The sequence below is a fragment of the Lissotriton helveticus genome, chromosome 8 (genome assembly GCF_964261635.1).
Source record: "Lissotriton helveticus chromosome 8, aLisHel1.1, whole genome shotgun sequence".
NCBI classification, from domain to species: Eukaryota; Metazoa; Chordata; class Amphibia; order Caudata; family Salamandridae; genus Lissotriton; species Lissotriton helveticus.
The window spans coordinates 1,237,671,473-1,237,698,716 of record NC_136069.1 but is presented as its reverse complement, the minus strand read 5'-3'; the positions used below and the strand labels follow the sequence as shown (position 1 = coordinate 1,237,698,716).

Below are 27,244 nucleotides of genomic sequence, written 5' to 3'. Positions count from 1 at the left end.
GTAAACTAATAATTGAATTAATAACTTTAGAAAACGTATTCCTGCTGTGTGCCACATGGTCTACCTATGAACCATTGGCGTAGAAAACAACCCCAAGGTAGGGAAAAGTGCTGGTGCAATAAAGTTTTTGGTCATCTACAATACCGAACAGTCGTCCGTTTAGAAATACTTTTACATCCGTGTTTCATCCGACACCCTCGTTAACCGGTTAACGAGGGTGTCGAGAGGAGCAGGGAGGCCGACTTATACACAAAAGATCCGGATGAAACACGGATGTAAAAGTATTTCTAAACGGACGACTGTTCGGTGACGGACACTGCAATTGATAAAGCTGTTGTCAAGAGCATCCATTCTTATGTTCTTCTACTCCAAAATGAGCATCCATCTCTCAAAGAGACTCCGAAGAAAATAAAACGGTGGCTCCCTCGACCCTCAGATGTTAGGATTGCATATTATAAAAACAAAGATCCCCTTACACTTTGTATTGATACCAGTGTATAATTCGAATGGCCCGAGACAACTGACTACCTCGAATTGATTAAAGAGGACTCCTGGCTATTCCCTTTCTTGATAATCACAAGAAAACTGTCCTGATGAAGGTGTAAAAATAAAACCGAAACGCTGCGTCGACTTGTGTGCAACAACTATTGCTGCTTTTTAACTGACCCATGTGACTTGTGTGCAACAACTACTGTTGTTTTTTAATCTGACCTATGTGCAATAATTATTGCTGTTCTTCTAACTGGTGTAAACCGATAATTGTTGTCAGTAATTGTAGTACAATTATTTTTGTTCTTTTATTAATTGTGTTCTTTTTGTTTCATTTTTTAAATACTGTGAGCACTAAGTGCTAAAGAAAATATGATATTTTTAATAAACTGTACAAACAGGTTTAAATTGAGGTTCAAACATTGTTCGATAGTCCCCAATTTACCTCGAAATCCCAGTTGGCACGATTGTAAAATACAGTCATCCTCAGCCCATGTCCTTATTCTGTTATACAAAATCCTCCCTAGAATTTTAATTGTGTTGTCTATTAGGGAGATTGGCCTATAACAGTTAGGTTGAGATCGATCACCCTTTTAAAAAACTGGCACAATAATGCTGGTCGACCAGCTACTTGGGAGTGGGGCATTAATTAAGTTATTAAAAACATTTAATAAAAGGGGCGCCCAGAACTCAGGTTTAGATTTAATCAGATCAATAGGGAGCCTATCGGGACTTGGAGCTTTATTACTCAAACTTTGGTTAACAGCATCTTCAACTTCCTGCAAATATATTGCAATCGCGGGGGGATCTTCAAGCTCTAAAAATGCTTCGCTCTGTGATGGCAGCGAGTAAATCATCGAGAAGTGGGCTTCCCACGCCTCACTTGTTGCATTGCAGCTTATAGAAGATACTGGTTGAGCGAGAGATCTCATATTTTTAACTGCGGCCCAGAAAGCATTCCAATTATTTAAAAGGGCGGCCTCTGTTAGGGCATCCCAAAGCTAATGCACACAAAGTAATGGCATGATAGTGTTATTTTCAAAGAGACAGTTTCCTCACCTCTCCAAGTGCTATTTGAAGATCACTCAAACGGCACACTGCCCGTCCAATCAGAGACTTGCAGAAGGATGTACTCAAAAAAAGGAATAGTTTGCAGGGAGTGAGTGACTGAAAATAGCTCCATGTGCTGTGCACATTTGGCCAACTTAATTTAGAGGAGTCCCAACCATGAAAGCAACACAAGTATCCATACGAGCTAGTGGAGGAACAGACACACAGGCACCATAAGCTATATGCTGAGCCCCCAGTGAGGATTTCAATCAGGAATATTTTACTCCCTAATTTTAGAAGTTGAGCTTGACAAATTCAATGATGACTGAGATTCTAGCTTAGACGATAGCTAGGATGGTGGAGTGTGACTTCTGCATAATGTGTAATGTCGTACAGCTGATGTGACAGCCAAGTGTGACATTGCTGGATTCCCTACTATGTCCCACGCTTAATGACTTGGCTCATGTAAAACACTGTTCCCAATAATGCATGCTTCTGGTACTTCTTTTTGGCATGTAGGCTGCTGTTTGTTGTTCAGACGTCATGTAATATTAATGTGGGGCCATTCCTATTTAGTGCTTGGTACTTTTCATTGACTGTTTTGTTGTTTCTTCCATGAAAATCAATAAAACAAAGTTTAAAAATATATATATTTTAGAAGTTGGGAGTAAAACAATTGCTTAGTGAGTAAAAATTATCATATCTACTGTTCTGACAGGACTCTTGGAAATGGGCCAAAACAAACGACTATCCTCACACCAGCACAAAGCCCAGAAGAAAGATAGACATGATAAACCGCTGGGAGCGACAGCACGATGGGACGAAGATACTGGAACCCCAATGACAGATGGGGAATGGAAGGTAGCATGTGGATATGTACAGGATATGTGTGGTCACACCTGTTACAAATTAACACACTAGAATTTGCACATAACCGATTTAACACCAGTTAAACTGAACAAGATATACCCACAGGTGTGTTGTGCTTGTCCTCAATGAGGAGCTGGTTCTTTCAAGTGACATGATCTTGTGGGGAACTGCACACTTACTGGGACGAGATAACTACTAGAAGGAGCAGAGAAATGGTGTCTCCTAGGAGTTATTCCCATACCCCAAAAAAGTAGCGGCTGCACCTAGGGGCGCAAGGGCATCGACCCTCTGCAACTACTGCTCGGCATAGTACAGCTTTTACATGAAAACAAATTATCTCATGGTTTGTTTGTTTGCATGTAAAAGCTGTCATATTATCTTGCCAGTTGAAGAGGGCTCCACCACCTATTTTGCGCATGTGTCAGGCAGCCCGGCCTCACACATACACAAAATATATCTGACATGCTGCACTAGTGTCAAATAGAGTGCCGCATGTCAGATAATGGAGCTTCGGGGCTGGTCAATAACACGCCCGTCTGCCCTATCAGAAGGTGGAATAGAGAAAAAAAGTCTAACTCTGTACCTTCAACCGTATTCCAGCTTCTGATTGGGTGAAAGCCCGCGGGTGTTCCTCTGGATGCTGCACAGAACGGAAGAAGTGGGAAATCGGGGGCCTGTCTCAGGTGAGTTTTTGTGAATGAAAGTTTAAGTGTGTGGTTGTCTGTGTGCTGGGGGACTGAATGTGTATATATGTGTGAATGTCTTTGTGTGTATGGTTGCATGTCTGCTTGAGTGTAGTGTGAAAGTCTGGCCCGCGGGATGGCAAAGCCCAAGGTAGAGTTCTGGATAGTGCTTTTGGGTGCAACACTGCCATAATGCACAAGCCGCCACTGCCCAGGAAGACGCAACATAAATGTACCTGGCTGGGACTGGAGCTAGTAAGGAGGCGAACTGTGATTAGATGGCAATAACAAAGGGCACCTAATACAGATTTATGGGTGAGAGATCAGGTGGAATGGGCGCAGGCAGAGGAAATAAGAATGTGTCAGTTTAGAACAGACAAGAAAGCTTTGAAGGACCTACCCCAATGGGCTGAGATGATAGGAACAATTACGGGACGGGAGGCAACACAAACACACAAGACACGGCTGAGCAAGCAGATGGCAACAGAAAAGGTAGGTGAACGTGGAAAGAAGTCACTGCAGCAGGGGGATATCAGATGTAGTAGGTGAGGGAGGACAACTGGACGTTTTGTAACCTGCGGTGCTCCTTCTGAATACATTGAAAAATTAAACAAACAATATATGATATAAGCGGGATCCAAAATACTGCAACAATAGACCCCCGTTTGTGAACTGTACAGTATGGTCGAAGTACTAAGTATGTCATAAGTACTTGATAAGGAACATAATTTGGTGTACATTGTATGAACAGTATCTGTTAAAAAAAAATATATACATAAAAAAATATTATTCCCGAGGGCAGTATTTTTAATAGAGTATAAAACTGGAAATATGTTTCCATTTTAATCATGAGCATTTATTGTACAGAACCCATTTTTTATCTATAGATTTAATCCTAAAGTTCCTCTTCAGAAAGCACATCAATAAAGTGCCTTCTTTTGGTTTCATAGCCTACTTAGACATCATGGAAGTGGAAGTCTGGCTAGTTTTGTGAATAGGTTACAATTCTTTTTTATTTTTTATATTTGCACGGTAATAGGAAATGCGCCGCTTGGCTGTCTATATAGGTTTCATTTAGAAAGCCGAACCAGTATCTAATTCACAGATTCGCCCTCAAGCAATGCTACTTTAAATAGCTGACAATAATTAGGCAGGCCAGTCAGGCAGGAAATTAAAATTACATGCTTCAAAACAGCCGGTGTTGTCCACTACGCTTGCAATGCCTGCGAGAGGCGCTCATTTGTAGGTTCAGTGATGGAAACTCCTAAAATTGCACTTACTTTCGCCACATTGCCACAAACTTGTGAACAGAGATGAAGCCCGTCCTCTCACCCCCTGCGCCGTAAAACAAGGGAGCTTTCCAGTACAACGGGCAATCACAAGCCTACAAAGGAAAGAAGATAAACAGACATTAAAATGGGAGGTCACCCCAGACATGAATGCTGTGAAAGCTCGGGAAATTGTTAGTTCACAGGACTCCCATCAGAGGAGATTAATATACGATATTATCAAATGTTAAAATTACATCGCAGAACAACAGTTTTAAGGAAGAAATTCTGACAGCATACAACATTTCACAAAGAAAAGGGCACTCCTAGAATACAACTGAATTAGGCATGGGGTAAAAAAAATCGTAGAATGAAGCCATTGGACATTCTCTGCCAATAGCCAATCTTTACCTTTAAGGGCCCCCCTCCTAGCAGGCACCAAGTATTTGCAATGAAAGTAGGTCTGGCATATGAAGGTGCCTTTTTGGTCACGGATGGGTTTTGATACTATACTCAATACGTGCACTCTGTCACTCATCAATGCACTTACGCTTCCATTCAGAGATTCATTTGTGCATTTATTCGGACACAACCACTATAAAACACACCTATACTGAACAACATAGATGTGGCTCTCAACAATGCAATGCAGTTACAGACAAACAAAGTTCAACACGCCCACAATAATTGTACACATGGCTGAACATTCACAAACTGAGCTACAACAATATCTCATGAGGCTTGATATTTTCCATGGTATAGCAATGTAGACCAAGATAAGATCAAAATTCAGGAGTGGTGAAGAACAGAGGATAGCTCTATGTTCGAGCAGTGTGGACATATAAATTGATACTTGTATAGCGCACTACTCACCCGCAAGGGTCTCAAGGCGCTTGTATGAATACCGCTGTGGAACCCATCCTGGCTTTCCCTGTGAGGTGTCCACTCCTGGGCACCCCCAAGGTGGAGGCCAGGCATCCTTAGCGTTGTGGGGGCCGTTGTGGAGATTAAGCAAGCTATTGCCCAGAGTTGCAGAGTGGGACACCATGATTGGAATAGGCACTGAGGCGAGAATTATCAGGTCCGTGGAATTTTTGAGCTCAAGACCCGCCGAGGCAGGGAATTGAACCCTGGTCCCGGGCTAGACCTCTGCATCAGGGTCTGCCGCTCTAACCATTGAGCCACACTTCTCCACTCCACATATGTAAGAATGGGACTTAAGCATAGACTGTATAATGCTTGCGGTTATTGTAATAATTTCGTAGATTGACAAAAAAACGTAATAAACCAGATCAAACAAAAAAAAATACTGAACAATATATGAAAGATGAATTAAAAGGATACAAGTAGAAAACACAAAACATGCTGCCGTCTGAACATGGCGGAGCATGTGCTTGTATTGAAGAAATTAAAACGTAGCAGCGGCTGTCCGTCATGAAAAGGTATTATTGTAAAAAGCCCATCATTGTTTTAAAGTTGAAGCATGGCCACCACATTTAGAACCAACATGTTGGCGATCTTGGAATGTTTAGGAAAACAGCAGACTATATTGGTATTCTGGCTTAGAGAAAGTTGCCACCTGAGAATCTGTGCACTGCAGATGAAATGAGTGACAAGCAATACCTCGAGAGGTGAAGTATCCTCTCTCGAAACATTGAAATAAAAGAGAAGCAAAAAAACGAAAGGGGAACTATATAAGAAGAAATATAAAAACTAAAGGACTGACCAATCAGCCCTGACACTGAAGAGCATTAATTTTCAGGCAGATGTACACAACATCAGAAAATGCCATCATTCACAGGGGAAGTCAGCCAGTGGCCAATGTAGACTGAACCATTACATTACCTCATGCAGTGCGTGCCACTATGGGTCTGTGAGTGGGTGGGTGGGTGAGTGGCTGTGTGGGTCTGAGTGATTGTGTGGGTCTGAGTGGCTGTGTAGGTCTGCGAGTGGTGCTATGGGTCTGCTAGTAGGTTTGAGTGCATGTGTGGGTCTGTTAGTGGGTTTGAGTGAGTGTGTGGGTCTGTGGGTGGGTGTGTGTGGGAGTGGGTGTGTGTTGGTCTGTGAGTGTGTGTGAGTGCCTGTGTGGGTCTTAGTGGCTGTGTGAGTGCCTGTGTGGGTCTTAGTGGCTGTGTGAGTGCCTGTGTGGATCTTAGTAGGTGTGCGAGTGCTTTGTGGGTCTGTGAGTGGGTTTCTGTGTGGTACTAGGAGTATGTGAGTGGGTGTGTGAGTGTCTGTGTGTGTCTATGAGTGGGTGTGTGAGTGGTGCTATGGATTTTGGAAATTTGCATTCTTAGGGTATTTATAAAGGGAGAACCATGGACTCTGCTCTCACCAGGAGACAACAAGAAATAAACCATTTGTCACAAACACTACAGATCAGATTGCGTTCAATTAGATCAACGATGCATTCACCTCTATTAAGGATATAAGATTGCTTTTTAAAATGGAATACGAGAGGAAACACATTTGATTTGCCTTTGCCAAGTCCAAGAAGCTATGAACGCGTGTGCTTTACTGAGGAGGAGCTTTAACTGGTACACCTGCTGTTTATATTTGTGTTTCCCACTGAGGTTTACTTTCTGTAAAATGCACACCAGGGCCAGACTGGAACCTCATTTTTCTGTCCATGTCCGAATATTCCGCTTTGTCGAGAGTATCAAGACCTAGGTATCGGGACCCGCCACGCGAACCATGTATTCTACCGGCACAGACTGTATCCCTTTCCGGCTTTAATTTCGGTTTGATTTACATTGCCATATTTGGTATTTGCGTACCACATATTGTTCTCTTCTTCCTATCCTGCTCAGACAACGCAGCACCTTATTTCCTCTACTGTGCCTTGGGTCCGGAAGTTGCTTGTACATCCCTCTAAGGACTATAGGTTCCCAGCTGGACGTTGGAACCAAGTGATACCTTGTGTTCAATTCTTTTGAGCTGGATTTCTAGCACCACTCAGACTTCCCAGGCGTCTGGTGCATCCTCACTCCATCACATGAGTGCCCCGAAGAAGGTGAGACCATTGTATCCGGGTCTACCACCAAAACGTGTGTCGGCGCATTTCTTTACTAGCCTGGTTCAATTTCTCCACAAGACCTGTTGTCATCTGTTTTTGTCTTTAATTCATACAATGTTAGAAAATGCAGACATGTATATATTTGATATAACAACAGGAATGGCTAATACCAACATAGCACTGTATTAGGAAATCCTTTGTACAAATAACTTGTTGTTACATGTTTGAGAATGTGTATTGTTTAGATTTGTGTGTATGTGAGGTGTTGACCAGTCTTGTCTTTGTTTTGTTTATGTGCCTGAATTAGTGTATGAATAAATGCGGTCCTGAACAGAATTTATGGTTAGTGAGGTTTCTGTGTATAATATTCATGCTTCACTCGTCTGGGTGATAAAAGTCTAGGTAGCGGTTTGTATATATTTGTAGTTTTGTATCCATGTTCTGACTACTTTGATATGACTATGTATTATTTTTATGAATTATGAATTTACAGCTAAATAAAAAGAAAAACAATTTATCGTCTAGTTATACTCAAGCACCCAATGTGTACACGGTTTTTGCTCTGTGGGGTTGAGGTGACCTATTCCCCCTCTCTCCTTTGCTTATCTAGACGCTATGCTCTAATCAAGAAACAAGTTCAGGCAGTGAGATTTGGTTCATTTGTTTGTTTATGGAACCTCATTTTTTGCCAGTAGAGTGCCTAGTTTTGCATAAAACCATCTACCTAGCTGGAGTACTTTCATCTAGTCAATTACTAAGTGCTACCTCATTGGGTAAATGTTTCATGCATATTCTGCACTAAAGCTGCGTAAAGGACCACAAGGTAATGTCTCCAGTGACCTAGTGTGCATGTAATTTCGATAATGTGATTGCTCCTTAAACATCTTAATCCATAAATCTATGATAACGTGAATCATATTTGTTGGGGGGAAATTACATCAACTAAAGCTTTGCTGTGCCAGGATCACCATCTTCCTAGCTTTCAGGAACAAGCAACTTGTAGCAACAACAAAAAAAGTTTTTACTGTTTTTGTGCTTTTCTAAGAGGCTGACCATTATTTAAATTTTTGTGATTTAAACCTAGTTGCAGTTTATGGTGGAAACAGGCATGAAACCATTGGGTGATCGCTGAACACTACATTTCTGAAAAATATTCTGAATTCAAGAAGGCACCATTTGTGTAGCTCCCTCAAGGTTTTCCAGAAAAAAACAATTGTTGGAACAAAAAAATTAAAATAAGCGTGAAAATAGCCATTGGTGACATTTTCATCTGTAATTGTTTGTTACTATGACTAAATTACAAATGCAATATACCGTTATGTCTGCTAGACCCTTCTAGTCATGGAGACACATAGGGTTTGTAATTCTCCAAAAACATGCGATACCCAGAGCCAACAACTGAGCTGGAGCCTATAAGTTTTTTTTCATTGTGAAATCGGCCATACAGCAATTTTATATGTTAAATATAATGAATTAAAAATGAAGGAAACGTATTTCTGAAATATGCGCAAGATACTAAGTTTAGGAACACTGGTTATTTATACATCTCCGAATTTGGGGTAACAAATACTATCATGTGATTAAAATGTCTTCTTCCTTGCACACCGGCTTACACTTGAAAGCTAGAACTGCAGAGAAATCCAATTGGTAATTACAAAATGTTCTACTATTCTGTATTCCGATGTGTCTCCCTAAAAAAATGGTACCACGCCTCTATGGCTGGGCCTAGTGGTTGCGACACGGAACAACCCAAAATGCGACCACTAGACACTGAATTTCACCAGTCGAAACCAAGCCTCTTTCTTTTTAAATGATGTGGCTAGCTGCAGAATTTGAGTCCTGTCTTAACCAATTAGAGAAACCTACTGAACCCAGACATTCCTGAAAACTAGATATGCAGGGGAGGCCAGGGATGGTGAGACTTGCGTGGATGTCAAATTGTTTTTTTTCTTCACCCAGAAGCCCTGCAAACCTCACATTTTGACAAAAATATGCATGTTTCCCACATTTCTGTGAGAGACAGTTCCAGCATCTGGGAGATCCACAGATGTTCTACCCTCAGCAATTCCACACTTGTCCAGACAAAAATAGTACCTGCAACAGGATAGGCCTAAAAAATGGACAGATCAGATTTTCCACTTAAAACCAATTCTTTTTTTTGGCTTTAAAACATACCAAAAAAAAATAATAATTAAAGGAAAGATGTGAATTCTGGCCTGGGCTTGGCCGCTAAAGACTGAAATCTAGCAAACCCAAACATTTCTTTAAAAAAAAAAAACAACTAGACACCCAGGGGAGTACAGGGGCTCTGACTTGCATTGATCATACTAATATTTCTTACCTACAATGACCTTCAAATTTCAAACTTTGGCACATTTCTGCGTGCTAACATTCTGTAAAATCCAGGATACACAAACATCCTACCACCAAGCATTCCCACACGTGTTGCGATTAAAACAGTACACCACTACCCTTGGGAGCCAGAAAGACTGAATTTCCATCTCTTGGGGTGAAAGCATGCCTCCTTTTCAGGGTGGCCCAGTCCAGCTCTTCTTTTGGTTTTTAATTTCAATACCCAGGTGTCTAGTGTGCTTTCTATCCCAGAGGGGAACAGATTGGTGGTTAACTTCTGCTCCCCTTGGACACTGATTTGGTCCACTGAGAGGGTAGACAAAGGCTCAATGCCGAGGCCGTCACCGCCCCACTAAAAAATAATCCTTGGTTTCAAATGAAAGAGTCAAGCAATGCCTTCCCACTGCTGTCGCCTCGTGCTTCGTAGGCCAGCAGAGGCGGCACTGCAAAGCAGTGTTGCTCAGCTCTCAGACATACCTTCCATTAGCACAGCTCCCTGTCTGCGCAGACAATGGGGCTCTTTTGAGCCCCCTCCATGCTCACAGGGAAACCGAGACGCCATTTAACTGGTGCAACCACCAACTGACATCATCTCGTCAATGACGCAATCACATTTGTTGCAGGACTCTCAGACCCATTCCCGCCCAGAGGTTAAGAGTGGAGGAGGAAGCAGTGGGCCCAAGAGCAGCAAACACAAGAGCTGCAGTACAGATTCTAGACACTTTGATGTGACACCTCGTCAATAGCAGCCAGCCGAGAGTGCTCCTGATGAGGAGGCCACGTCAATAGCTTCCACACCCTCTGCCTCCTATGTAAGACCTTCAAATGGATCCCCATGGAACACAGAAAGACCGTCACTCACGCCCTGGTCACCAGCAGGCTCGACTACGGCAATGCACTCTATGCCGGAATAAACAAAAACTTCACCCGCACCAGAAAGACCAGATCGGGAGGCCGCTCCTTCTCCTTCCACGCGGCCAGAGCCTGGAACAACCTTCCGCTCCACCTCAGACAGATAACATCGCTCCCCATCTTCGCAAGAAACCTTAAAACCTGGCTCTTCGACATAACCCCTCCTTGGTGGACTGAAACCTGTGATCTCTCGCCCCCCCCCCCACCTCACCCCCCCATCGCCTTGAGACCCTTACGGGTGAGTAGTCACGCTTAACAAACACCTGATTTGATTTGAATCTGCTGTTACATGTGGTTACAGAAGGAAGAAGCCAGTTTACAGTGCCCACTGAGACATTTTTCTCTCCTGTGTCTTGGGTTAAAGAAAGAGCAATGCTGGGAATCCACACTCCTGCAGGTGCTTCAGAGAACCAGAAAAATGCCTCTACATTATGGACATCATTTTATGTAGACAGAGTCAAAAGGAAGTTTACCCACCTACAGACATTGGTGGAAGCCTACTTCGCCTCCGTCTCTCGATGAGCATGGAAGACTTTATCTGTTAACTCATCCGTTATGCAACTATCAGCCACCACGAGGGAGTGCAACCCACAGTTAAACCCCACAAAGCTACTGTCTGGTCAGCAGAAACAGGCTTTCTTATAGTGAATGCCAGTTACAACTTTACATAAAGAACTGGATAAATCAAAGTTACTTGAGCGCATCAATATAGACTCTCTTAATCCATTCACAAATTACAGCACCAATTGTCTAAACTGGAGAGCTTCAGTAGGAGAAAATGTTTATGAGCCAATCTGGTGTCTTAAGGTATATTCATAAGTGAGGAATCTGTGAGAAGATGTATATCTCAGAAACAAAGTTAGCACCATATATCAAGTTCATTCTACGGCTTATGCACAGGAACAACTGCATACCTAGCACGCATACTGTTCATTCAAGTTTTTCAGTGACAACTTCTTGTAATGAACTAACATATACTTAGTAATGGGGCTATATAGATAATCAACTGATTAGAAAGCCTTCTAAAACATTAAGTGAATTACTTATTTCTAGTGTTAAATAATCAACTCATTTTGTAGTAGCCTAAGCCACTCGCAACAGGAGATGTTGGTGAATATTCTAATTTTAAACAGCTAGGAACTAGCAGAAGCGGTGGGGGATGAAATGAAGGAGTAAAGTTGCATAGCAGAGTTACATAATGGATGTGTATTAGACCTGTCAGCCTTAGGGTGGTCTTCCCCAATCCTTTTGCCAGCCTCCTTTCTTTATGCTGACCTTTTTTTTGTTGGCCTTTGGTCACCATACCACTGCTTGTTCTCTCACCTTTTAACTTGGTGAAATTGGCTAACAACCAATTAGGATATTTAATTTACTTGCAAGTCCCTAGTAAATTAGTGCTACGCTACTACAAGTAATGTACAGTATAGTCGGAATATGCATTGATGAGAGGATAATGGGAATTGAAAGTCTATTTCGACTTTGACAATTTGAAATATTTTACAAATATAGAATTGCAATAAGTTGGTTACAAAAGAACATAGACACAAAATTAGCGTAGGCAGGTACATGGAGGAATATGGTAATTCCAGTATTAAGGAAATAAAAATCAGGGATTTGAATAGTAAGTCAGGCGTGGTTGCACATAACCACCACCAGCTTAGAAGAAATGAGTGCACACTTTGCTAAAAAGAAAAGAAAATACAAATGTCTAACAGAGAAGGAATACAATATGTAAAGAGCATTCAGTCCCCTTATGCTGCTCCTTATGTTACCTCTCATCTGACAGAAAACGTCTTCTGGCATACGCAACGGCGAAGATCATGTTCCTTGTGCTGCTCCTACTTTACCACATGCCTGGAAAGAATCTTGTTTATTTCATTAATACACCCCCTTCCCTGCTCAATTCGATATTTAATATGGCGATGCCTGGCAGTTTGTAGCGTAGAGAGGCATGCAGGCTCCTGCTGCCATTGTTAAGGCAGAATAGGAGCATGCCTACCTTATATCACCCTGCGTGCGAGCAGAGAAGGCATAGCAGCAATGGTACGGATATTATTCCTTTGTAGGATGTTCAGGGACCACACCTCCCATCAATACTCCACAGAGAGGCGTGAAAACTCCAGGTGCTACCTACCATTCGTAAGCTCACTTAGTCGAGCACCGCTGGATTCCTGTACAGGCATGCAAGACTATACCTCCCGTCCACACTCCACATTGAGAGGCATGAAAACTTCAAGAGCACGCCCTCAGCGATCTGACTGGGTCAGTCTCCAATGGAAGGAATACAGTCACTGTCCTTCCACGATCCAGAAAAACTGTCAGGGAGCTGAGCCGTGACTACACACCAGCTGCCCTTTCCTCATAAGGCTCAGATGACTTCCAGTATATCCAGTATAAACAAGCCCTTCCATGATCTATGAAAACCGTCAGGTAGCGGAGTCGTGAATTCATGCCGGTCGGCCTTTACTCACAAGGTTCCGATGGCTGCACGAGCAAAGCAATCAGCAAGAAAACTTTAGTCAAGAGAGAATATGGTCAGAGGCGAAGGCACAGGCTGTCCCCCACACAGCTTTTGCTCCTCATTGCCAAATATGTAGAGAAGACGTTGAGCCAGATAGTGTAAGAAAAACTTTATTTGTAGAATACAATGCTATACAATGTGCCTCCTATCTCTTGACAAGCTCCTCAACCATTCTAGCCTTCCCATTAAGACCCAGCCGTCTCTTCAAGAACTTTCTAACCATCTCACACAACTTTCTGAATGATCCTCACAGGCTATGAACGTTCTATAAAGAAAAAGGAGGAAAACAGAAAAAGGGAAATGGCATAATGCTATTTACAACACTTCTCCTACTTCAAAGTGGGCACCAGGTATAAATATTGGACCCTCAGCGTAACTCTTCAGTACACCTCTGGACCTGTGGAAGACTCAGAACAACAATTGTACTGCTCTGCAAGATGGACTGCTACCTTTCTGCCTGAGTGAGAAGGACTGGACCTTCATCTTGAAACCAGGACCATCGGAGGGACTCCAAGCACTAGCTGGTTGGCCACCTCAGGGACAAAAAAGGCTCCAACTACCTTGAACCTAGCACCTAGACTCTGTCTGCTGTAAATCTTGCCCCGCCAACTGGTGCCACCCCAGTCCTGGACCCTTGGAAGTGGAACTGAAGATGCTCTGACAGTCTACTTGTGGTTCAAGCAGAACCGATTCAGAGCGATGCATCACCTGGAAGCCCTACATTGGAACAGCTGATGTGCAACGTATCTCCAACGCAGGACCCTGCAGCTCATCGGAACCGCCGCTGCGCAATGCCTGCTTGAAGTAGGCCTTCACATCGCAGCCCTGCAACTCCTTAGAACCACCTCTGCATGACACATCCTCGGCGCACGACCTCGAATACCAGCTCAGCTGAACCGCCGCTTCATGATGCATCCTCAAAGTGGGATCTCGCAATGCTCTACAACCCGGATTTAAGGTACTTTGCTCAGTGGGGGCAAAACTTGGTACCTATATCCGGTCCAGACTCCATCGTAGTCGCCTGAACTTGTGACTTTGTCCCAGGTCAGGGCAACCAGATAACCACAGTTGGAACTGTGGTGCTTTTAGGCACTATTCTCACTAAATCTTTAAAATTGTTTATCTCCGGTTATACTGGTTGTATTTTTGTTTTTTTGGCCATAAATAATTTATTAATTGTCATTCTATTTTTCTAAATTGGTGTAGGGTTTTTCTTGTATTTGGTTTTCTTTTTAGTACTGATGGAAGTCCTGCATAAATACTTTACACATTTCGTCCTAGTTAAGCCTGACTGCTTTGTGACAAACTACCACAGGTTAATTTGGGGTTTTCTTGTGACTTCACCCTGAAATGAACTGTGGTTGATGCTTGAGTAGGGTTTCATACCCCTTAACCAAACACCCAATTTCCTACACTTGTAAAATCAGATTTTGCATTGTAACACCAGGTTGCGAGATGCATGTGTAGATAGCACAAAGCAATTGAAAGCCAGGAAGGGTCCCCTTATCTAATGATACACAAGACCCCAATCAAAACAAAATAAATCTTTAATATCTACCATTCATTGTCTAACCCAGGTACTACAAAAATAACTAACGTATCAGAATGACACAGCATCCACCTTCAAGATCTTCAAGCTCGAAATTTGGGAATCCATCATCAAATCCCCAGAGTTGCTTCATCTTCCTCCTATCCCACCTCCCTTTTACAGCACCTCCTTCAAATCCTTGGAAACTGCTTAGATCTAAAACCTAGCCCAACCTACAAAAGTGTGTTCAAATCTTCTATGGATCACTGCTCAGCTGCTTGCCGTAGACAGTTCTTAACTTAAGTGACAGACTCAATTATAATCAATGCCTACCCTCCATGGAATCATTCCAGGACCACTCAAACACATTACTCTGCCTCCTTTGGAAAAAAACAAATCATCTAACCCAAACAAACTGGTCAATTGTCAGGCCATCGCAAACATCCGCTTTTCAAACAAAATAATAGAAAAAACGTTATGAGACAACTAGGAGAGTATGTAAAACCAAAGCATCTCCTTCATGATGGTCAATGTGGATTCAAACCTGTGAAAAGCCCTGAAACTGCCCTTGCCAAAATGAGGAGGCATGGCCAGATCAGCGCTGCTTTTAAAGCACTCTATTGGCTTACAGTAGCTGATAGGACAGGAAAGCCCCATCAGGAAGTTCCCAGCCTACTTATTGAGATCCACACTTCTCATTTACCCTCCAACAGAATGCACACCCCCTGGCTCATCTCAACACTTCGGAGCTCAGGACCTCAACCCCCAACTAGACAGGATTACCACTGTTCCTGTCGGTGCACAGTCCATTTCCCACCACCAAGGAGTCCGAGTGTAAATGGGTACTGATAATTCATGAGATTTATAATGCAGTCAACAAAAAGAATGACACATATTTTGGAATATTTTAACAAGATAGGTATACACAGCCGTTAAATTACAATTCTCTAACACAAGTTTGCTGCTTGTTTTTCCCTATTTAAAAGCAGAATCTAATTGTAATATTCATTTTGACATTGATGGTGTTTTCGACCCACAAATGGATGAACTAATGTTATGCAAAATTTCTAATGCCAGAAATTAAAGAAAAAACAAATGTTTTGCTTGATGTTGAGGTCTGTACATGGATTACTTCCAGCCTTAGCAAAGTGACATTTTGCTGCTAACAGCCCTCGCTGTGGAGCCATATTGAATGCTCCTTAGAGCAGAGATGTATAACTTTTTTAATATAAAGTTTTATATATATTGGTCCACAAAAACAGGATCGGTCCCAGATATTCTGGATAACCACTCCCTATGTAAATGATGACTAACTGCTTGCGAGTTAAGCCTCTGTTGACATCCTGGAACTATGGCAGGGGTTCAGCACTTGTGGACCAACTCTAAACAGTCCTTTTCTAAGGGCAATCTTACACAACTTTGCTGGTGGTGGCCAGGGCAGAGATCTAATGCTTCCTATGGTCCTGACAGGAATGAGAATGCAAAGTGCACTTACACTCTTTGTATTAAAATCTCTCCTAAATGCAAATCTTAAAAGAGGGAGGCAAAAAAAGACACCAAAATGAATACCCTTGAGAACATCTTGTGAAGAAGGGTAATGTTCAGCAAGTTATTCACTAAGATATAAAGAAAACAGTCCACTGAAACTAATTAAGAGTGTCGGAGATCATCGCTTTTGGCTGCTGTAAGTATAGACAACCCTAGCCACAGTAAAAATGAACAAGCATTGAAAATGCAATAGGTCTCGCCTTTGATTAAGTTAAAGCCATTTGCTTTGCTAATGGTATTGTATAGCAAAGCAAACGGCTTTAACTTAATGAAAGCCGAGACCGATTGCATTTTTAATGCTGGTTTTTCTCTGTACTTCAGCCCATAACATTAAGGTGGAGGGATACTGCCCTCCTCATTTTTTCAACTTTTTGGACAGGGATCTGTTCTGTTTCCTTGATTTACACCTGGAATTAAAAAGAGAAGCCAGTGTGCAGGGAATGTATCAGGTACCTACTGTTAATTAAGTTCTTGCTGTGGTACAGCCGGGCGGGCTGCAATTTGTAATTTATTTCCGGTCTTAATTTCTAGGGTAAGGCTTGCGCATGGGGTGTAGGGTTATTTCCTGCGGAGCGTTTCTTGTTTGCAGCAGGCGTTATATCCATTTGTTATGCAAGAAAAAAAGACATTATTGATGCAGCTGTAAAATAATTATTTTGCGAAAAGCGCCTGAACAACCCGCTCATGATTCTCATGTAGGTCTTCTACAGTTGCACTTGTTACACATACGTTTAATACGCAAGGAAAAAATGAACACATTTTCGGTCAATTCACTTTTAGAACTGATATACATTAAAAAAAATGTGTGCACGCTTTCGGTGTGCCATGAACTAGGCGCTGTAAGATGTATTTTCCTTAATTGCAGTCGGACGATATTGACATATGTTATGCCGTCTCTAATAAACGATGCCATAACTTGTAGTTTAAATGCAAATTAATACTTTTTAGTGGCTTGTGGTATGACATGCAAAACACTTCAGAAATATACCTTTAATACAAAGGGTGCACATCTGTCCTATTCGCCCTTTCCGCATGTCTCCATTCTATGGGTTAGTATGCAGTCTATGAACGTGGATATACATACCTACATAATTGGTCGTACCGCGCTTTCAGTATAGTAATACCCAGAATACTTTTTTTCGTTGCAAAGTCTGAGGCATTAGTAAAAATAAATACATAGAGTGAAACCCATTTACATGCAGTGCCACAGAAAATGACAGCGCTCTACCTAATTCGTTACTGATTTCAATTCCATGAGGCTGCCAATTTAGATTTCCCTCTGTTACATCGACAAAGAAGAGGGACTAAACCCTGTGTCTACCGGCCACAAAAAAAATGTATTGAGTGGTCAGTCTCATTTAAAAGACACATATTATGGCCGCTCTTTCTGCTGAGCGTACAGCGGCGGCCCAGGGGTGAGCTAAGCCTCCACAACAAGGTATGGAATGAGTTTAATTAATCTTGCATCGGTCGGGTGCAGACTAGCTAATCCACTCTGCATCCTGTAACCTGTAACAAAAGTGGGCAAAAATGGTCTAGCAAAGTGAAGATTTATGAGAAGGCCCTATTGGTAAAAACCTTAGGTTTCCTATACATGTGCGAATTTCACAATTGGGAAGCAACACTGGATGGAAACCACTATTTTCAGATCTCTCCTTTAAAAAATAAATTCACTCCTGGTCAATAAAATACCTGATGGGGAATTGGTATTGTCTAAATCTTCACTAACAGACGCATCTTAGAAATCTACGCCGTTAGGAAAGTTCAACTTAGGAGTCCTCTATGGACCCATACAAAGTGTATAGTGGAGAAGTGTGGCTCAGGGGTTAGAGGAGGCAGACCCGGAATCTGAGATCGGTCCTGGACCAGGGTTCAATTCCCCGCCCCGGCGGGTCTTGGGCTAAAAATTCCACGGACTCGACAATTCTCACCCCGGTGCCTCCTCGACTCACGGGTTCCCACTCTGCGACTCTGGGCAACAGCTTGCTTAATCTCCACAACGGCCCCTCGTGGCGGGATGCCTGACTTTCACCTTGTGGATACCCTGCTATCTCACAGGGGAATATCAGGAAGGGTTCCCTAAGCAAGCGCCGGGACACCTGCTTTGCGGGTAGCTGTGCGCTATATAAGCTCAACTACATTTACATTTACATTTATTGTTAGGGCTTATAGCCCTCGGGTCTGGTTCTCCATCCCAATCCAGATAAAGCAGGCTCCACTGATCCACCACTTTAGGAAAGAGATATTGGCCATCCTTTTTAAGCAACAACTCATTGCAGTGTACTCAATGGTTGCAGGATCCATCTTGAAGACAATTCCTGTTTCTGTCTTCATATCTCTTCAAAGCCTACATTTTCCCAACCATCCTCTCCACATCCGGCAATCGCATGTCATCTATTCGTACACTTACTTCTTCCCTTGAAGACAAGCTGTTGGGACGGAAAAGTCTCTGCATGGTAAAAAGCGTATACCCCTGCCCTGTGTGCCCAACTATACTGTTGTCTAGATCCTTAATGCTGATTTTTGTGGTCAAAGGCAAACATGGATCATGTGTGTGCACCATGACATATGCCTGTCTCACGGATTGCGGTCTTGTTGGCCCAGGGGGTGCACCCAAAGTACTACCCTCATGGTGGTGGAAGGCTACTGCCTTCAGCAAAGAGTTTAAGCAGCACATGTGCAGTGGTGGCAGCATACCATGTACCGATTAGTAGGAGTGCCCAGGCCCTTTTTGACACTGTCACTGCAGTTAGACCTACAGGCTTACTCACCTTTTATAAAGTTGCGCTGCTGTGTGCTTAACTCGTGCTTGGCCTACATCAGGTAGATGTAGAGTTCTGCGCAGGTGTAGTGCCTCTGCACTAGATTTATCTGTGCTCAGGAAGGGTACAGCACAGGCATAGAACAGTGCTGTGCAGTGCATGTATGATTAATGAATAGAATGAGCGTATTTATGCCTACGAGGAATACTTTACATGAGAAATTTAGCACTGTGCAGTGTGTGCACAAGAAAAGCACGTGCTGGGTACATGTGTATGTGTGCTTGTGAGAATTGCAATACATGATGGGTGAAGTATTGTGCAGCAGGCATATGGTGAGTGTGTGTGCTTGCAATGTGTGTTTGTGCACAAATCACCATGGTACAACTAGGAGAAGTTCATCATTCCACACTACTGTACAGGCTCAAGAAATGCAGGATGTAGGGGATTTCATCATACAGCTGCCCTCTTAACAAACATCTCTATTTGACATTAAAGCAGTAATTCCTCAAAAACGTTGCTTTTCAACACCTACTTCCAGCACTGACCTCTGCTCTTACGACAACCTTCATGACAAACAAAAGATTGTGATGCTGGTCAAACTGACCAACTTGGACCCTCTGCCCATGGCCTCTACCTGTTGGTTGTTCACCTGCTTTTCAACTACCATCACCTCCTTTTTTGTAAAAAAAATTTTATAAGACCTTTATTGCGTAGATCACTTTTGACATTCCTCGCCTACAACCCGCCGGGCCGGCTTTCAATCAAACATTCCAGTATAACAGTGCGATGACACAGCCTCAAGCCGTCAACCCGGGGGTACGGCGGCGTGGCAAAGTTCAAGTACACGAGATCCCGAAGAATATTGGAGGAGAAGGAAGGTCATATTTTACAAATTTGTGCGAATGAAGGGTCAACAGTAAATAAATTCTGTATCAAGAAAAGAAACTAACAACCCCCCCCCCCCCCCGGTAACTTGGTCGTCAGTGTATAGTACTGTAAGGCTCTAGGCAGTGCCGATGTGTGTACAGAGACTCAACCTCCGCAAGCGCCGTTACTTAGTTAGCAATGGCCAGTGTTATATATCCAGGGAGCTAGATTGCGTGGTTGGAGGAGGCTCACATATATTCCCCCTGTAGTCATTCCATATGGACCATATTTCTACCCATTTGCGGGGACATCCTCTCGAGACATATACTGTCTTCTCCTGCAGCATGCACCAGTCCATGTCACATTGCCAGTCCCTCAGTTTTGGCGGGTTTGGGTCCCCCCACAGCCTTGCAATGTTCCTTTTAGCCACTACCAGCCCAAGTGTCACCCACAGTCTTCCTCTGTGCGTCAAGTCAGTGGGTTCCCAGATGTTCAGTAGAAATTTCTTGGCCTCAGATCTAATTTCAACCTCCCACACCTCCTGCATGCAGTGTACTACTCTCCCCCAGTACCGTTGCACTGTCTGGCACCCCCACAGGGTATGAAAGAAGGTGCCCGCTACACCACATCCCCTGCGACAGAGTCCATCTCCACCATTTCTTATCAATTGCAGCCTCGTACAGGAGATATAAATTCTATGTAGAATTTTAAGTTGAATTAGGCGCAATCGGGCAGAAATGGCCACCTCACGGGGGGGAGGCCAAAGCAGACCTCCATTCCTCCTCATCAATTTCCAGCCCATCGGCAATCCATTTCTCTTTTAAGGGTAGTAGCAGGTCAAGGGAGTTATTTATCAGTTTTTTGTACGTGAGAGATATGGCATGCTCTGGAATGTTCCCGTCCAATAGCCTGTCTTCCAGAGGGGAGCTTTGAGGCAGTGTGATGCCAGGTGGAATGTGAGTCTGCAGGGAGTGTCGCACCTGTAAGTATCTGAAGTATTCGGTGTGCGACAGGTCGTATGTGGCCTGCAGTTGAGCGAATGTGTGAACCCCTTTAGGGCCCCAGATATCCTTTATTTGGGAGATGCCTATAAGGTCCCAGTTCCGGAACCCTTTAGAACGGCCCAGGTTGCCTAACTTTTCGGACGCCCAGAGTGGTGTAGCCATGGTGAGGACCCCTGACCACCCCAATTTTTTCTGTGCTGTGTGCCATATCTGCACCGAGTGTTGTGTAGGCCCAGTTAGACGAAGTTTGCCCGGTGTAGAGTAGAGAGCTATTTCATAGTTTCCCCCAGGAAGTTGCCATCTGTCCATCCCATAGGCCGGATCATTCCCATCCCCATACGTCCCTTGATTAATCGCGGTGAGATGAGCTGCCCAGTAGTACTTGCGAATGTCGGGGAGGGCTATGCCACCGTCATACCATCCCAGTGTGAGTTTTGACAGAGCAATATGCGGGGCTCCCGCCCAAAGGAGGGTGCGCTGAGCTGCCTCGATCGCTGTAAAGTAAGCGTCAGGCACCTTGTCCGGATAATTTTGAAGGGCGTAGAGAAACCTGGGCAGCGCCATCATTTTGAACAAGGCAGCTCGGCCTAGTAATGATAATGGAAGGCCCTGCCAGGACTTGGCCTCTCGTTGGAGACGCCGTAGGGGAGGTTGGAGATTGCGCTCGTAGGACAGGGCCTTGTCCTTAGATATGAACACTCCTAAGTATTTGAAGCCGTCCTCTGCGACTGTGATGGGACAAGTGTCAGGGAGCTTCGGGGGGTCCCCGCTGAGGACGTATAGATAGGATTTGCTCCAGTTGATGCTGAAGCCGGAATTTAGACCAAAGCTCGCGAAAATGTCCAGGGCCGCAAGGATGGACCGTCGTGGCTTAGAGAGGTAGAGGAGAATATCGTCCGCGTAAAGGGATATTTTGTCTTCCCATCCCTCCGCCCATTCTATTCCACGGAGGTAGACGTCATGTCTGATCCAGGCAGCTAGCGGTTCAAGGGAGAGGGCAAACAGGAGAGGAGAGAGGGGGCATCCCTGTCGAGTTCCTCGCTCCAAAGTAAAGACCTCCGACACTTTGTTGTTCACTAGGACCTGTGACAGGGGTTCAGTATAGAGGAGGCGAACCCACTCCATAAATTGAGGCCCAAAACCCAGTTTACGCAGGACAGCGAACATATACGGCCACTCTAGGGTGTCAAACGCCATGGTGGCATCAAGGGAGACCACAACCGCGTCTTCCTTTAGTCTGTGGCGTTGCCCGATCACCCCGTGTAGGCGTCTGATATTTAGGGCCGTGTTTCGATGTGGCATAAAGGCTGACTGGTCAGGATGTACCAGTGTATTCAGTATCGGTTTAAGCCTATTAGCGAGTATTTTTGCCAGTATTTTGGGCTCCGCGTTGAGGAGGGAAATCGGCCTATAGGAGGCACAGGATTCAACAGGTCTTCCCTCTTTCGGGATAGCCACAATAGTAGCAATGCGCTGGTCTCGTGGCAGTATCCCTTCCTTTCTGCTGGTATCGAACATGGCTTTAAGGTGTCTGCTAACTATCTCAGGTTTAATCTTATATAGTTCTATCGGGAGACCGTTGGGGCCCAGCGCTTTCCCGGTTCGGAGTTCCATTATCGCACGCTGTATTTCGGCCACAGTGAGTGGGCTATCAATGGTTTCACGGTCCTCATCCGACAGACACGGCATTTGGATATCGGCGAGGAGGGCTATAGAGTCCTCCTCAGGGCGGTCAGACACCCTTGTATAGACCTGCTTGTAGTGTCTAGCAAACTCCTGAGCCACGTCTCGCGGCTCAGTGAGAATCGCTCCGGATTGATTATGTATTAGCGGCACAGTCTTCCTGGCCTGCTGTTTTTTGTCAAGCCAGGCGATGAGTTTTCCGGCTTTGTCACCCTGATCGTATAGCCTGCCCATTTTATGTCTAGCTATTGTCTGGGCCTCTTGGGAGACCAGTGCCCTATATTCCGCCAGCTTGAGTTGCCACTTGTGTCGGACCGTCCTTCCCTCCTTCTCGAGCGCTGCCGCCTCAAGCTCTGCCAGCTCCGCCTCAGCTGTGGTGACTTGACTACGTTGTTCTCTCCGCCTGCCAGCGATGACTGACAGTGCTTCCCCCTTACTACTGTCTTAAACGCCTCCCATACCGTGACAGGGGAGTCGACTGAACCCTCATTCTCCTCAAAATAATGAGTAATAGAGGCCTCGATTTTCCCCCGCGTGTCTTCATTCTGCAGGTGCCAGGGGCTTATGGGTGCCACGCACCCCTCCCTCCTTGCTCCGAATGTGATGTGCGTTGTTACTGGGGAGTGGTCCGATATACCTCGCGTAAGCAGTGTTGCCTCCCGCACGAGAGTGTGGTGTTGCATGACCGTGAGAATGTAATCGAGGCGTGAGAAGGTGTGGTGTGGCCCAGAGAAGAAGGTGAATTGGCTGGCTGTGGGGTGAAGGTGGCGCCAAACGTCAGTAAGTCCGAAGGCCTCTAGAAACTCAGCCAACCATTGCTGTCCTTGGGGTATGGTTCTGGGGGGCTGTCTATCCACCATGCCCGACACTACCGAGTTGAAGTCCCCTCCCAGAACCAACTGGCCTTCAGGGAGGGAGAGTAACAATAGCAAGTTCAGTATGTACCCTTCCCACCTGCCCGTGACCACCGCAAAGCGGCCCTGCGGATCCGATGTAGTGCGATCGATATGAAGGGGCAAGGAGCGGCGGATGAGGACTCCCACCCCCCTGGAGCCTGAGGTGAAGCCGGAGTGTGAGGCAAGTGTGTAACCCCACCTATTGAGGGCCTGACATGTGTTCCCCAGTAAGTGAGTTTCTTGCAGTAGTACTACGTCAGGTTGGTGCCGTTTAATGAATTGCAATACTATAGTGCGCTTGAGTCTGTCTCCAAGTCCATTCACATTCCAGCTCATTATTTTAAGGCTCTTTTCCCATTTCCTAGCCATAACCATTACTGTGAAAGCAGTCCCTACTCAGCACTCCTGAACCAATGAAATCTTCACGAACATAAAATCTGTACGACCAAAACATACCCAGTACTTCCCAACCCTCCCCGGATCCCCCCCAACAGCAAAACTCTCCACCTCCATCGCCCACCCTGGTTCCCCCCCAATAACTCTAACCGTGCAAACAGTAACATGCATATCAGACAGTTGACTCCATGCTTCCCTCCTAGTATCAACCACCCACATCCCGCCCACCTCTGCGAAAACAAACCCCCCCCTCCCTGCCCCCTGCTCCGTGGGTTTCAAACTACCCACCACCCCAATTAGCAGAGCGCCTGTCGCCCAACCCTATCCCGGTAGAACACCGAGGAACTTCTAAGTCAGGAGTAACGTGGCCAGCTCCGTCCCGGCCGCCCTCCCGCCGTGTCCCAGGTCCATCAGCCCCCAGGCCAGGGGCTCAGAGTACATAGGGGAGCCCGGGCCTTAAACCCCGGGCAGGCCCCGCGCTGTCCCCTCGGAGTGCCCAGGCATACAGACAATCACACTGTATACATTACTGTCCGGCTTCTTCCAAGTCCAGCGTGTGCCGCCTCATCGCGCTGTGTTATCTCCGGATGAGTCCCAGCGGGGACTGTTCGACCTCGAACGCCAGGATCGTTGGCTCTGCTCAACATTCTCAGCTCCCCCCGACGCCGATCCCGGGGAGGGTTGTCCTGTTTCTCTCCACTGTCCGCCGTTTTGAAGAGGGTGGGCCGCTGCCAATGTTGTGTCAATCCACTCCTGTACCGTCGCTGGCGAGGTGAAGAAGTGGGACTTGCCGCCATGTATAATCTTTAGTTTTGCGGGAAAGAACATCATGTATCGAACTCCGTGGTCCCGTAGTGCCGCCTTGACCCCTTGGAAGGAGCGCCTCTCCTGTTGCACCTGCAGCGTAAAGTCAGGGAAAAAACGAATTGTGGATCTCTCGTACTGTAGGTCCCCATGTTGTCTGGCAGCCTGTAGGATCGCATCCCGGTCTCGATAATTGAGGATTTTGGCGATAATTGTTCGCGGTGGGGCTCCAGGTTTGGGTTTGGGAATCCGCGCCCGGTGGGCTCGCTCAACAGTAAAGATCTTGGAGAGCCTCTTGGGTTTAAGATGGCGGAGAATCAAGTCTTCGAGGAACAGCTCCGTACTATCACCCTCCAGATCTTCCTCTACGCCCACCACGCGTATGTTGCTCCTCCGAGCCCTACCTTCCTGGTCATCAAGCCGAAGTGCCATCTGTCGGTGCTGGTGGACAAGCTCGCTGACCCTGCGTTCAAGCTTCTTCTACGACTCCTGAAGGGCCTTTATGTCCATTTCGTTGGTTTTTGAGCGGTCCGTGGTCTTCCCCAAGTCGGTGTGGAGCAGATTCACTTCGATCGTGATCTTGTCCATCTTCGTTTCGAGGCTAGTGCCTAGGGTCTGGATCGCCGCCATTATGGATGTTAGGGAGGGCTCCGTCTGCCCCGTGCCTTCCTTCGTTGCCCCCCCCGGTCTGTGTCGGCGTTTTAGGCACCGTATACTGATCAAGTTTGTTGGTTTGGGACACTACACCCCCTTTAGGCCGCATGGTCGAGCTGGTGCCCTTGGGGCCGGATGGTCCGTCGCCCACCTTCTTTCGGGCCGCCGCCAGTTCGAATCCACTCCCTGTCTCCAACAGACCGCAACCAGGACTGTATGCACTGCCGCAGGTCTCTATCAGCTCGGGGCCAGCTGTCAGGGTCGCACTCCAGGATTCTCTGTAGTGACCTCCAGCTATGCAGGTCTGCAGTCACATACCACCGGACCACCTGAAAACCGATGTCCCGTGAGCCAGCCGCCTCCACAGCCGTGGGTACGTGTCCTACCTCAAGGGCGTCGTTATGTAGCTCTTAGGGGCAGCAGCTCCCTGCAAGGCTGTGGGCGGCGCGGGCCAGTAGTATCCCCTGCACGCTATATCTCAGTAGCGCTGTATGGGGCAACCCTCCTTACTTCTGGGGCAGGCGCTGTATTGATTTTGGAAAAAGGGGGTGGTGATGGACAGAGTTTCTGAAAGATCCAGAATACTCTTACCAAGTCAAGAGATCATGGTTTTAATCCATCACCTGTTTTTTAGCTCATTGCACCATCCCAGCTCAGAACCTAGCTATATGCAAATTAGTCTGTTCCAGTCCCAGTGCATGATGGGAACAGGGCAAACCAAACTACCAAGCCAATTCTTATACTGGGAAGGAGACAAGCTTCCGGGGACCGGTTTCTGGCATCACAGCCTTAGTCGGCCCGGCTTGCTTGAATCCTGATGGTGCAATGAGCAAGGGACTCACGTCTGAGTATACCCTCCCACACATAGTGTGGATAAAATCGATTTTGGAAAAAGGGGGTGGTGATGGACAGAGTTTCTGAATGATGCAGAATACTCTTACCAAGTCAAGAGATCATGGTTTTAATCCATCACCTGTTTTTTAGCTCATTGCACCATCCCAGCTCAGAACCTAGCTATATGCAAATTAGTCTGTTCCTGTCCCAGTGCATGATGGGAACAGGGCAAACCAAACTACCAAGCCAATTCTTATACTGGGAAGGAGACAAGCTTCCGGGGACCGGTTTCTGGCATCACAGCCTTCGTCGGCCCGGCTTGCTTGAATCCTGATGGTGCAATGAGCAAGGGACTCACGTCTGAGTATACCCTCCCACACATAGTGTGGATAAAATCGATTTTGGAAAAGGGGGTGGTGATGGACAGAGATTCTGAATGATGCAGAATACTCTTACCAAGTCAAGAGATCATGGTTTTAATCCATCACCTGTTTTTTAGCTCATTGCACCATCCCAGCTCAGAACCTAGCTATATGCAAATTAGTCTGTTCCTGTCCCAGTGCATGATGGGAACAGGGCAAACCAAACTACCAAGCCAATTCTTATACTGGGAAGGAGACAAGCTTCCGGGGACCGGTTTCTGGCATCACAGCCTTCGTCGGCCCGGCTTGCTTGAATCCTGATGGTGCAATGAGCAAGGGACTCACGTCTGAGTATACCCTCCCACACATAGTGTGGATAAAATCGATTTTGGAAAAAGGGGGTGGTGATGGACAGAGTTTCTGAATGATGCAGAATACTCTTACCAAGTCAAGAGATCATGGTTTTAATCCAGGCGCTTTATTGTGCAGTGAGTCACGATGTGTGGGCCCCCTGGGCCCGAAGGGTCTTGCTGGCCGCCTCCTTAGACGATCCCAATGCAGCGATGGTTTCGCGCCGCTGCGGAGGCCACGCCCCCCGTCTTCGCGCCTCACAGGCCGCGGATCACGGCAGGCCGAAAGCCGGGACCTCGCGTGGCAGAGGCGGCGGCTCCCGGGCTCCAGGAGCGAGACGCCGGATCGCCGCTGGGAGTCGCGGCCGCCTAACGGTGCCTCCGAGGGTCCTTCG

The 27,244-nt window shown here is 45.6% G+C and overlaps 1 protein-coding gene across 2 annotated transcripts in view; it reads right to left on the bottom strand.

The window, feature by feature from the left end:
* PPP2R3B (protein phosphatase 2 regulatory subunit B''beta) overlaps positions 1–27,244 on the bottom strand; it is a 357,728-nt gene that overhangs the window by 170,539 nt on the left and 159,945 nt on the right. For both annotated transcript variants that reach the window (XM_078658212.1, XM_078658213.1), the window contains exon 3: positions 4,373–4,476. In XM_078658212.1, coding sequence (XP_078514338.1) covers positions 4,373–4,476 — 104 coding nt within the window. The remainder of the gene's footprint in view (positions 1–4,372; positions 4,477–27,244) is intronic.